The following is a 13052-nucleotide window of genomic DNA, read 5'->3' as shown; positions in this document are numbered from 1 at the left end:
ACCCCAATCATTGTGCCTCTCAACTAGGGGGGTAATAATGGACTTATCATCTTTCTTTTAAATTTCTTCTATATTTATGAAATATTAATGTATGTTATTTAAATTTGCAGTCCATGGAGCATGCACTTTTGTCGGTTAAACTTATAAATATTAAACATCTAGAGTTGAGGGTTGATATAAGGGATGATCATAGAGACAAAGCTTATTCCCAATATGTGTGTCGGTTGGTTGAAGCATGTAGTTCATTGGAAAAACTTGTGATAAAGGTATGTATTAATTAATTGGGGTGTATATATGTTGTTAACACCTGTTTATAATTTGTGTTGAAGTTTCCACAGAGGCCCACGGGATATTTGGGTTCTTTGTCGGAACAAGATTTGGCTTTGTACGTCATCAGAGAAGCTAGAGCTCCTGAAAAGTTTATCATCGTGCCTTGTGATGAAGAGGCATTAGCTCGTGATTTTTGACATATAACATCAGTTAGTTTTTTAGTTCTTTAACTCTAAGCCATGGCTTTATTTACTTCTTGTTAGTTGATTTTATTTGTCATACATAAAAATAAATTAAATCTGTCCGAAACTCCAACATTTGGCTGATCTTACAAACATAGAAACGAGGGTTAAATATAAATTCAGTACTTCATAATTGAGTTGATTGTTGGTCGGAGATTTTTGAGTTGGATTAGAAACAAGATATTTACTGAACGTATTTACCATCATTATCTTTACATCACAGTTTTTAAAATTTATCCATGACATTTAACAATCCTATTACCAATTCTATCACAATTTTTTCAACTTAGCATTATTTCTAGTGGGATTTTTTAGAAATAATTATAAGAAAAATAGATTAAATTGTTATGAATTCAAAATATCGAGGTAGAATTGGAAACTTGAAAATTTTAGATAAAATCGATACAAATACTAATGATTGGTGATCAATTATAATATCAATTTCGTATAATTACTTTTTAACAACATTAAGACGAAATACCCCTTGTCATTTTAAATAATAACGTTGAAACTTTCGGCATTTTCTGTTCTAAAAACGGCAATGTTTTACCGATCGTCTTTATTAATGCTTGACACTTTCGACAACTACGCGCCCTTCAATTTTAGGGGGAAATCAGAAAAAAGTAGATAGTAAAATGGTTGGTACATATATTATGAATAAATGACAATTTGGTTTGGACAAATTAAAAAGTAAAATGGTTGAATGGAATGGAAAATATATATTTTTAGAGTGAGCCTGTGTTGACTAAGCAGTAGAGTTGGTGTTCGAGTACACCGTGGTGCGACCTTTAAAATTTATGTTTATTTGTCAATTAAAAAAAAGATAGCAATTAATTAAGACATGAAAATGACATCTTGATTTTGAGATTAGAGTGTGCCTAACTATACATGGTAATGCATTAAAGAGAATATTCCAAGTTCAAATTAGTTAATCATCTTCAAATTAGATGTGTAGAAAGGGATTTAGCTCATTTTGTGTAATTTTCAATCTCCACATTTTCATGTTGTACGTGATCCTCGACCACGAAACAAAGGAAGCCGAATAGAGTAGGCCGGAGTCTTGAGTTGGATGAAACGAGAATTGCCGGCGAGATGTGCCGAGAAAATGTCCAAGAAGGGGTGTGTTTGAAATTTGGTATTTTCATAAGCATGTAGCGAGCGAGACAATTCATCAAACATGTAAACGCCTATTAAATGAAGGTATAAAAACTATTAAAAAACCACACTGATATTTCCAACACTCTTTTCGCCATTATATATAAATTGAAGACTAAAGTCTCAATTTAGTCCTTAACATATTGTGTTTTTTTTTTTTTTATTTTGGTCCAAAACATTATCTTTTGAATTATTCGGTCTCTCACATTTGAAATTGGATCATATTTGGTCCATTTTGGACGGTTTCGTCAAATATTTGACGGTTTTAATTACCGGGTCACAAATCCGTCACTAATTGGGAGATACTGATCCGTCACAAATCCGTCACTACGTACACATGCATAAAATTAGTATTTGTAGGGGGTGTTCGGTTGACAAGATTAAATCTCATGATTAAATATGTATCATGTTTGGTTCATAAGATTGAACCCTTCAACTTAATCCTAGATGGATAGTCTCATGATAATTAGTCATAGCCTCCCTCCTCCAACTAAAATAATCCCACAACTTAATCCTAGATGGATAGTCTCATGATATTAGTCATGGCAACCGAACGCCACCGTAAAGTATATAAATATAGGTATTTACTTTATTAGACTTTATAATTAAATGAAAGTGTATGTAATTGTGTACTTATAGAAAAAGAGCCAAATTTTATTAGGCTACATATAGAAACATGTAAATACGTGTCCGTCGACTTTCAACAATAAAATATAGAAGTACTACTTTTTGGTACCGCTTAATATTCTATATTTTAGTTAGTTAATATATTAGTATTTAATTATCATTATTCTAATAATAGTACTTTCATGCCTTAATTTATGTAATTTCCAACAAATGTATGAATCATAATCAGTTGATGAGTAAAAAGATCATATAATGATTACCTCGTTCACACTTAATCAGTGGTTGAAACATAAACCTTTAACAAATCAGAAACAAATAAAACAACCCTAATCTCAATGGTAATCCAAATCTAATCGGACAAGAAATCATAAACTAATTAATAAAATAAACACGACATCAAAATTTAATTGAAAAGCAAATTGTACGCGCAATCTTGAGTGGTAAAGCAATATTGAGAGTAAGATTGTGGTAAAGCAATATTGAGGGTAAGATTGGAAAGGAATTGCTATTTCACCTGCAACAGCGGCAACACATAGGCTATGGGTACATAATTTTAATTTCAAACTTATATTATATAAACTACTCTTATTTTTCTTAATATTTTGATTTCATATCTTTATGCATATCATTAATCTAATTAAATAATATATCTAATTAAATAATATATGTATGCATGTAAAATCAAAATTAAAAATATCGGGTATGTTCTCCTCCAAGATTTACTCCTATGTTTATTTACGGAAAATGCTTAAATATATTTCTACTAGCTTATTTTATTTTAGGCCTTATTGGGCCAAATATATAGATCTGTCTAATTATTTTTGTGCTGGATCGTGATTGTAACTTGTGCCTCATTTAAACAAAACTTTTGGTGTGTTAAGTAAATTAAGATGGACCTTGATTGATATTTATCTGGATTGAATGAAGACTTGAAGTTGAGAGATTGATCTAATTTATTTACACTCTTATTTGAATTAGATCACATCACCTTAAAATATTCGAAAAATGTTACTACCGATGTTTGATAGGAATACTTAGATGCAATATGATATACTATTTGTAATGTAATAAGTGAATGCAAACTTGATGATCTTTCTAAAGAATATGCCTTGCCTTAAAATCAATCACAAAACACCAAAAGTATAAAAACCATATTTAAAAAAAATAAAGGTACAAAAAGCTCAAATAGCATTTTCTTTTTATACTCCCTCCGTCCCGTGCTACTCGCACGTTTGCTTTTCGGCTCGTCACAAAGTCCTTACACTATTTATAATTTAAGTTAGAATTAATGCATTTAATTAATATGTTAGTTTAAGTTAAGAGCTCTTTTATTAAGTGATGTCTCATTACACCTAAAATTCTTTTTTAATTACATAAAAAAATCAATCCCAAATTTACGGCCTAAAATGAAAAGTGCGAGTAGCATGGGACGGATGGAGTATTTAGGAGAGTGGGGCACGTCACCTCTGGACCCACTATACTCGAAGATATTTTTAAAGTAACGTTCCAAGAGATTGGGATGTAGCAATAGTCCATTTGACGCTTATGCCCTCACATTATTTTCTTCTAACTTAGGTTAGAAGGTAAATGCGTATAATGTCTATGGGCAAATATGTCAAATCTGATAAATTTGCTCTGGCATTAAGAAATTTCCAGCGCCATTATAATTTCTCAGGTAGAGGCGAGCTGAAGTGATTGTAGACTTGTAGCGATCCCTCTCTACAGTTAGCTTTGTAAACTAACGAAGAAATGTACAGTACGTGCAATCCGCTATCGGCACCTGCTCTCACTTCTTCCCCTCCGATTCCACGTCAGTTCCCCTCATTGGTAATTTATCGCTTTGCATTTTCTCAAGTTTCATGTGATTGATAAATTTTGAGCTTTTCTGCTTAATTGCTGAATCTGGAACGGAGCTACCTGTGATCGCAATCGCAGTCGATTTTTACGAAATTTAGCGGCGGAAGTTACTCATGATTTGATGATGGTTTACGGATGGGGGAATTGTTGAACTACTTCTTAAGTTTCGTGTTACTATGAATGGATTCTCGTTGAAATTGATAGTAATTAGATGTATTGATGTAGGTTGATAGTTCAAGGAGCAGATGAGTGATCAGTTTCTCTTCATATGCAGAATGAATGTTTTAGCATTTTTTTTATTTAAGTATCTTTATTTTGGGTTTCGCATATAGATTTTTCGTTTCTGCTGTGAGGAAATTGTCACGGTGATACAATTCTGTAACTAACATGAAACGCTGGCAGATATTGTATTAGCCAGATATAGGGAGTGCTAAAATTTTGATCTATGATGAACCAAGTTCTGATTTTTATTAATGTAGGAGTAATATTTTTAAATTGTGTTCCTTAAAAGGTATTCTCGAATTCATTTGACAGGCCTCGGTTAGTGGTTGGTGCGTTTCTAAGCAACCTTTTGGACTCATAGTTGATTCTCGAAAATTACACGCAAATAGCAGAGCTACTTCCTTGTCCAATACTATAGCACATGGAAAGGTATGATGTCCATTTTTTCCATCTATATTTTCTCTTGCTGTAAACCGTTACAAGGTAATATTAATGATCCAAAAGAATACTAGTAATCAGTGGATCATACACTTTTGGTGGTCTTTATATCAGTTTATAAAATGATGTACTTGGGGATGTTATGCTTTTTGAATGCACCATTCGGTTTAGATTTCTATTTTCTATATATTGAGAATGTTTTCTTTCTCACCTTATCATTAGGTCGACATGTCTTCTGCCTCTGAAGTTATAACTGATAACAGTTCGGCTGTAGTAGAGATGGAAGAAGCTGCTGAAAACATAGCGATTTTTAGTTTAGATCCATCCTTGGAAGCTTATAAAGATCACTTCAAATACAGAATAAGGACTTTTAGGGATCGGAAAGGGCTCATCGAGAAACATGAGGGAAGCCTTGAGGAATTTGCACAAGGTCACAGTTACCAGTGAAATTGTTATTTTACTGTTATGGTGCTGCCCTTTTTGTGCAATGGAAACTGACATTTACAGCCCTTTGCTATTTTACGAGATCAAAGTATTCCATTTGTATAGATCTGTGAATAATAAAAAGTGGCTTTTTATGTAATGTGAACGTTTATATTTCAGGTTATTGGTTTGGATTTAATCATGAAGAAGGTTGCATTGTGTACCGTGAATGGGCACCCGCTGCACAGTGAGTTTGTTAAACCCATAGATTTAGAGTTATGGTAATAAACTATAAATTGATGCTTTTCACCATACCAAAGAATGGTTCAAATCACGGGAATGTAAAAATTCAAAGATGTACTACTTCCAGTATCCAACATTCTGCATGTGAAGCGGGCATATCAACTAATGCTGCAAATGTCTTTTCTAGATCGTTGGCATATTGTTCTCGTATCAGGTGGCGGGCCTCACAGTTTACTTGTTTATGACCAGGGAAGCAGAAGTCATTGGTGATTTTAATGGTTGGAATGGTGCTGCTCACAAAATGGAGAAAGATCAATTTGGTGTATGGAGTGTCCGAATTCCTGATATTGGAGGGGACCCAGCCATACCACACAACTCAAGGGTCAAGTTCAGATTCAAGCATGGCAATGGAGTTTGGGTAGACCGGATTCCTGCTTGGATAAAGTATGCGACTCGTGATCCTACAAAATTTGCTGCCGCTTATGATGGCGTGTACTGGGACCCACCACCTACAGAAAGGTATACTCTGACTAAAATATACAGATTAAAATCACACATTCCACTCTAGAGTCTTGGGTGTTTAGTTGCTCTAGGTCCATTCTTTCACATGGTAAAGTACTTTTTTCATGTCTTGGATATATATATTTGGGAGAAATCATAGTACTGTTCTATCTTGTAAATGTGATTAGACATCAGGTTAAAAAATCTCTCATTTCAATAGTCATGCAGGTACCAGTTTAAATATCCTCGTCCACCTAAACCAGAAGCACCTAGAATATATGAAGCGCATGTTGGAATGAGTAGTTCAGAACCCCGTGTCAATACCTATAGGGAGTTCGCTGATGATGTTTTGCCTCGCATTAGAGCAAATAACTATAACACAGTTCAGTTGATGGCTGTAATGGAGCACTCCTACTATGCATCATTTGGGTATCATGTTACAAACTTTTTTGCTGTGAGCAGCCATTCCGGTACCCCAGAAGACCTCAAGTACTTAATTGATAAGGCACATAGCTTAGGTCTTCGAGTATTGATGGATGTGGTTCACAGCCATGCAAGTAACAATATCACTGATGGCCTTAATGGTTTTGATGTCGGGCAAAGCACTCAAGATTCTTACTTTCACACCGGAGCTCGCGGATATCACAAGTTATGGGATAGCAGGCTATTCAATTATGCAAATTGGGAAGTTCTTCGATTCCTCCTCTCCAATCTGAGGTGGTGGTTTGATGAGTTTAAGTTTGATGGATTTCGATTTGATGGGGTAACCTCAATGTTATATCATCATCATGGAATAAACATGGGATTCTCTGGAGACTACAATGAGTACTTCAGTGAAGCAACAGATGTTGATGCTGTGGTTTATATGATGCTGGCTAATAATCTGATACACAGCATTTTACCTGATGCAACTGTAGTTGCTGAAGATGTTTCTGGCATGCCTGGACTTGGCCGGCCTGTCTCTGAAGGTGGAATTGGTTTTGACTATCGCTTAGCCATGGCCATTCCCGACAAGTGGATTGACTACTTAAAGAATAAGAAGGATGAAGAATGGTCAATGAGTGAAATATCATGGAGTTTGACAAATAGGCGATACACTGAAAAGTGTATAGCTTATGCTGAGAGCCATGATCAGGTAATTATAACCATTTTTAAACTTAATTTTATATCCCATATTTATCATTCTGGCATATACTTGCACAAAAAATCTCAATCTTTTCAATGTTACCTTTACTGCCCTTGTTAGATATGTTCTTGGGTTTCTTTCCATCTATTTTCAATTCAGTTTCATGTATTTATAATGCCGTTGGCTTGTGTAATGAGTAGGCTATTGTTGGTGACAAAACAACTGCATTTCTCTTGATGGATAAAGATATGTATACTGGTATGTCCTGTTTGAACGAAGCGTCTGCAGTAATTGAGCGTGGAATTGCCCTTCACAAGGTAATTCAGTAGTCTTGTACAATTAGATTGTTGTTTTTGTTTGTCCCGTGAAGTATAGTGTATGAAACTGTGGATCCTTTTTACAGATGATTCATTTCTTAACTATGGCATTAGGAGGAGAGGGTTACCTTAATTTCATGGGAAATGAGGTAAGTGGCCTAAAGTCGAGAATTTCCTCTAAATGATGCATGTTGACCATAGATATCTATTCCTCGGTTTGGAGCTTCTTTTTTATGAGTATTGTAAAATTTGTGGATAAAATAATTTAGCTAGGTTAACGAAGATAAATTGATTCTAAATAGGTAGCTCATAGAGCTGTCTTGGTTGTCTGTTGGGATGACTCAGTTTAACTAACTAGTAACTACAACTATATACTACCTTTTTTAGCTTTGATGGTAAGAGGTACTTCTTTACCATAACACTACTGAATTCGTGGTCAATATCCTATCGTAGTTTGGGCATCCAGATTGGATTGACTTCCCCAGAGAAGGCAATGGCTGGAGTTATGACAAATGCAGACGTCAGTGGGAGCTCGTGGATACCGAGCATTTGAGATTCAAGGTCCAATGTTTCTCCCATTTTATGATTTAATGCTTTCCTGAGTTCTGCTGTTCGAGACAATCTCATGCTGGAACCATGCAGTTTTGCCTTTCTGCATCATAGTATGTTTTAAGTTCTAACTTATGAGATTTTAAATTTGATCTTGCATCATTTGGTCTCTTCTGCGCCTTTTTTATGCTGGAAACATCACATGGATTGAGATTATTAACTTGCACACTAGGGGAGTGTTGTGATATATTAGATACACTTCACCAGATATCTGTATCTGAATCCAATGTTTTTTCACTTGTGATCGTAAATGCAGTTTCTGAATGCTTTTGACAGAGCCATGAATTTGCTTGATGAAAAATTTAAATTTCTTGCGTCATCAAAACAGTTTGTAAGCAGCACGGATGATGCTGACAAGGTAAAAGTACATTCTAGCAACAATATCCGGCTTTTGCAGGATATTTTTAGCTTCCAGTACCAAAAATATCTCCAATTTGATGGTTGATTGTTTGTTACAGATCATTGTTTTTGAACGTGGAGATCTGGTATTTGTGTTCAACTTTCACCCAGAAAATACGTACGAAGGGTATGTTCCTTTATTATGCAATCGAATTGCTTATCTCTTGCCATTTCAGTGGAGTATAACTTGGTTGATAACTATGGTTTACTCGAAACACATTTCCCGTGCAGGTATAAAGTTGGTTGCGACCTGCCTGGAAAATATAGAGTTGCTTTGGACAGTGATGCTTGGGACTTTGGTGGACCTGGAAGAGTAAGAACCCCCTTTGCACTCGAAACACAGTCCTCCTTGGTTCGACAAGCTCACCTTTTGAACAAGATAATAGCGTTACCAAGTCATGATCGATAAATGCTGCTTCATAATGCCTGAATTTGTTCACAGGTGGCTCATGATTCAGACCATTTCACAAGCCCCGAAGGTGTACCCGGTGTTCCTGAAACAAATTTTAACAATCGTCCCAATTCTTTCAAAGTTCTCTCTCCGCCTCGTACATGTGTGGTATGCTTCTAATGAGAATTTCTTGTGTTCTTTAAAAGTTGTTCATTTTCTAAATATCATCTGTTGCAGGTTTACTATCGTGTTGAAGAAGAAGAAGAAAAAGAAAGCAACATTGACGGATATGAAGCATCTCTAGAAAAACTGCCAAACAAAGAAGTCTCTCGGGGAGGTGATGAAGATAGCAACGACGATGCTAAGGAATTAGTACCAGGAACGCGCGCTTTGGAAGATGAAGATGACGCATAGTGCTAGACACGGGGGGCGATGGGAGATGGCAACATAACAGATTTAGTAAACATGAAACTTTTGTATTTTAGTTACTAAATGTTGGAATGAATGCCCCTTTTATGACAAGTGTATGAAACTACACCTCGTGATTTATTTCAACTAATGTAGCATCTAACGGAAACAAGAGTTTTTTTGCACAGATACCAGAAAACAAGAAAGCTTCACTGAAAATTAGGCAAGTATCCCATCAACATATATACAGCAAAAATAGTGAATTTTCTTGGACAGAAAATTACATAAAACAGTGTTGGAAGTATTCATCATCAATGAGAAAATCAGTATTCATCATCAATGAGAAAATCAATACAAATCAGTATTCATCATCAATGAGAAAATCAGCAGGTTTGATTCTTGCAACATAGCCATATTTGGAAGTATTATACTTCTTATGCACACCACTGAGCTTTCCGGTTCCCGACTTCTGGTGGAAATTCACCATCAGCGCCGCACATTCCCTACAAAAATGCAAGAATCTGAGTAAATTCATCATGGCATATAGACTGATTATCCTATTTTCCATCAGTTAACGTAGAGCCTTACATGAGTTGTTCTTGAGTGTAGCTCGTGTGCACTTGGCTCGTCTTGCTCCATTTCTTGCATCCACTGAGAGTGCATTGAGCAGTGAAGACGGCAGCAGCTGCTAGCATCGATGGAGTGAAGCACAGCATCTCGTACTCAACGAGGCAGAGCTCGATTATGAAGAAGGAAAAAAGCTCCATCTACAGCAACAAGTCGAGAATCATCCATTCTGATCAATAATCCAAAGTCCAAGATTTCAAGAAACCAACCTTGTTATCAGATTGTGCGGCTTTCAAGAAACGCTTCATGAACACGTAGGGCGTCGGCAACGACATATTGAACTGCAAGGTATTCATCATCAACTTCTCCTGCATAAGTTGATCATTGCATCAGAAAAAAATGAGTTCAAAACTAGTGGAAAAAGACAAGTTCCTAGTTTTGCAGATTCATACCATGTCTAGGACTTCTTTTCTGCAATAGGCTTTATCGGATATCACAATAAGATCCTCGATAACGGGGACAGAAACCTCCTCGTATTTGCAAGCTAGGAGCATAGCAGTGACACCAACTAGCTGCAGTTTCTTCCTCACCACTGGCTGGAGGGCTAAGAATCTATCGATCAGATTGACAGTTAGATACAGTGTCTCGTCCATCAGTTCGAACTTGTAATGCACCTATACAGACATAACATTATATCAATGTTTGATGAGGAACTGAAATTGCAATTACATTAGTCTTCGAAATTTAACATAGTTCTATGTTTTTACCTCGATCAGCCAGTCAATGAGGATGCCTCTCATTCGTTCGTTGATATCAGACTGGCGTGTCATATAGTTTGAAGGGACGCAACTTGAGCTCTGCAAGAAGCTTATAGAGTTATAAATACGAAATGGAGATAGGCATTAATCGTCATTACACGAGGAGAGGCAAGAAAAGAGCAAAACAGCTCACTTTTTTGCAATTTCTTGTAACAGTACTTCGCATAAAATTTCATTATGTCAAATAAGAACACACAAAAAACCCGAATATTAGAGTTATCGAGCAACTTAAGAGATAAGATGTTTCACCTCCATCTTTTTATAGTAAGTGTATAAATCATCAATGTATTCAGTAACTGCAAGTGGATTACTTTTATCACAGCTATCTATATCGATTACTGGCTCCTCCTCGTTCTCCCCATCGATATCTTCCATTTCAACTTCAACATCCTAAATAAATCCACAAGTTCAAGAACTGCAACCAAAGTGATAGTACTTAAATACAAATATCATCAGCAAGAAAAACGAAGTACCATTTGATCAATCTCTTCCAGCATAGCTTCTGTGTGCTGCACAAACATTGGCACATCATGATCATCCAAATTCTTGTAGTCATCATCTGCATCGATAATAATGCAGTCGTGGGGCTGGTTCGTGCTTGAAGTAGTTCGAGGAACTGATGGTGGCTTGACTTCCTAAAACAACACATGATTCACATCTACATTAATAAAATCCCAATCCAATCACCTTAATGTATTAAAAACTCCACTTTCTTCTTATATTTCTCTAAATACAAAAAAACTACCCTCAGTTGATGAATGCTGCTTCCTAAAACAGCACACTATTCAATCCACCTTAATAAAATCCAAATTCAAAACAAATGTATTAAACACTCTACTTTTTTCTTTGCCTTTTATAAAAAAAAAACCATTTGATTGATGAATTTTTCTTCCAAAAACAACACATCATTCAACCACCTAAATAAAATTCCATTTCGACTCCAATGCATTAAAATGTCAACTTTCTTCTTAAAAAAAATACATACCTCAAGTGAGGAATGCTGTGCTTTTCCAGCCAATCCAGAAGCAAACTTCCTAAAACAACACAACAGATTATGAGCTTCAAAATGCACTTATCCAGCTCCCCAAAACTACATCGTTTAACAACTATCAAAAGATCTCAAAATAAAGATTTAAGGACTAAGAAATCAGCAAATCTCCATCAACAAACCTTGTGCCAGCATGATGCACTGGACCGACAGAGTTCTTACCACCGGCCTCGTTTTTCCTGATCAAGATCAGCACCCAGCATTCACTCAATACATAACCAAAACATACACCATAAATGGAAACACAAAAAACACCTTCTTAACAATCAAATTCAAGAAAAAACATACTCTGCCAAAACCCCTCTTTTGTGAACACCACAAGGGTTAGGAGGAGCTCCAATGATGTTCCTACTGATTACACTCAAAGCCCTTCTGTTATTCCCCACACCAACTGCAAATTTTCCAACTCCACCCTTCAAACCCCCTATAAACACAAATTAATCATTCACTTCATTAATTTTTTGTCAAAGATTCCAACTTTTTTCAAGTTGAAGCCACCCATGGCAAGAATTGGAAAAGATTGAATCCCACGTTTTACTTTATGCTATTTTTTTTTTCAAATTTCAAACTACCTTGGGCGTTTGAAAAAGGCTTGATCACGCCTGGAAAATTCTCATCCGATCCCATCTTCATCATCTTTTTTTTTTTCAAATTCAGCTACTGAAAATGAAAAAAAAAAGCTTTAATCATCAACCCATATAAAATTCAAGATTCAAGACTAAATTTTTATGAACAAGAAAAAAAGGGCCACCTCCAAATCAAGGACTCCGCAGCAGAATCTGCGTTTCTAGTTAATCAATGGAGACAAAATCTCTCCCAATTTATCCACACCAGTGTGTGTACTGTGTGAAATCTGCGTTTCTGGTTCAATTTAATCCCAGAAATCCAGTTGGGGAGGATTTGGAGAGAACGTAAACAGCGGATTCATGTCTTTATTGTTTATTTTCATATTCTTTTTACTCTATTTTGGATCATATTTTTGAAAACAACGGCTAGTGAATCAGAGCCGTTCGATGCAGCGCTCTTCCCATGTGCACTTTTCCGAAACATTTTTTAAGTCTTTGTTTATTAAATCAAAATGCAATTTTTTTCCATTTAATTCTCCATTTACTATGCAAATGGTAATTATTTAATTGCATTCTTTTCTTTTCCCAACTGTTTTTAGTATGAAATTTAATCATGGGAGCACTTACTAATTTCTTATTGGGAATATAATAATATATTGTGTTTATATATTAATAAATTGTGGGAAAAATTCTTGAATGTTTCTTTTATGTAAATATATATGGGTTGCTGATGTAAATATTTTTCCAAAATCAATGAAAATATAGTTTGTGTATCAGGTTGTCGATGAAGATATTTTCTACTACTATGATATAATATCATTGTAT

The 13052-nt window shown here is 35.5% G+C and overlaps 2 protein-coding genes across 3 annotated transcripts; one reads left to right on the top strand and one right to left on the bottom strand.

Annotated features, from left to right (window-relative positions):
- The first annotated feature begins 3963 nt into the window (after positions 1-3963).
- Positions 3964-9397, top strand: LOC121761966 (1,4-alpha-glucan-branching enzyme-like). Of its 2 annotated transcripts, none has more exons than XM_042157681.1 (14): positions 3964-4121; positions 4686-4802; positions 5034-5241; positions 5415-5481; positions 5727-5996; positions 6207-7113; positions 7305-7421; positions 7508-7570; positions 7875-7982; positions 8287-8388; positions 8489-8556; positions 8661-8742; positions 8872-8988; positions 9058-9397. In XM_042157681.1, exons 1-14 carry the CDS (start codon positions 4044-4046, stop codon positions 9232-9234), a joined length of 2481 nt encoding a protein of 826 aa, XP_042013615.1. In that variant the 5' UTR covers positions 3964-4043; the 3' UTR covers positions 9235-9397. The 2 variants fall into 2 exon arrangements, with proteins under 2 accessions (XP_042013615.1, XP_042013616.1); XM_042157682.1 differs by having other exon boundaries at positions 3970-4104.
- A 111-nt stretch (positions 9398-9508) lies between these two features.
- On the bottom strand, positions 9509-12584 carry LOC121761967 (cyclin-B2-3-like). Its single transcript, XM_042157684.1, has 12 exons — positions 12413-12584; positions 12234-12321; positions 11950-12085; positions 11784-11840; positions 11599-11647; positions 11087-11248; positions 10863-11003; positions 10563-10652; positions 10248-10469; positions 10065-10163; positions 9817-9995; positions 9509-9731 (listed from the first exon to the last, which is right to left on the bottom strand). The coding sequence occupies exons 2-12, from the start codon at positions 12295-12297 to the stop codon at positions 9587-9589; spliced, it is 1344 nt and encodes a 447-aa protein (XP_042013618.1). The 5' UTR covers positions 12298-12321; positions 12413-12584; the 3' UTR covers positions 9509-9586.
- Between the last annotated feature and the right edge of the window lie 468 nt (positions 12585-13052).

The sequence above is a fragment of the Salvia splendens genome, chromosome 13 (assembly GCF_004379255.2).
Source record: "Salvia splendens isolate huo1 chromosome 13, SspV2, whole genome shotgun sequence".
Taxonomy (NCBI): domain Eukaryota; kingdom Viridiplantae; phylum Streptophyta; class Magnoliopsida; order Lamiales; family Lamiaceae; genus Salvia; species Salvia splendens.
Note: the sequence above shows the minus strand (reverse complement) of the source record. Positions and strands in the feature narration are given on the sequence as shown.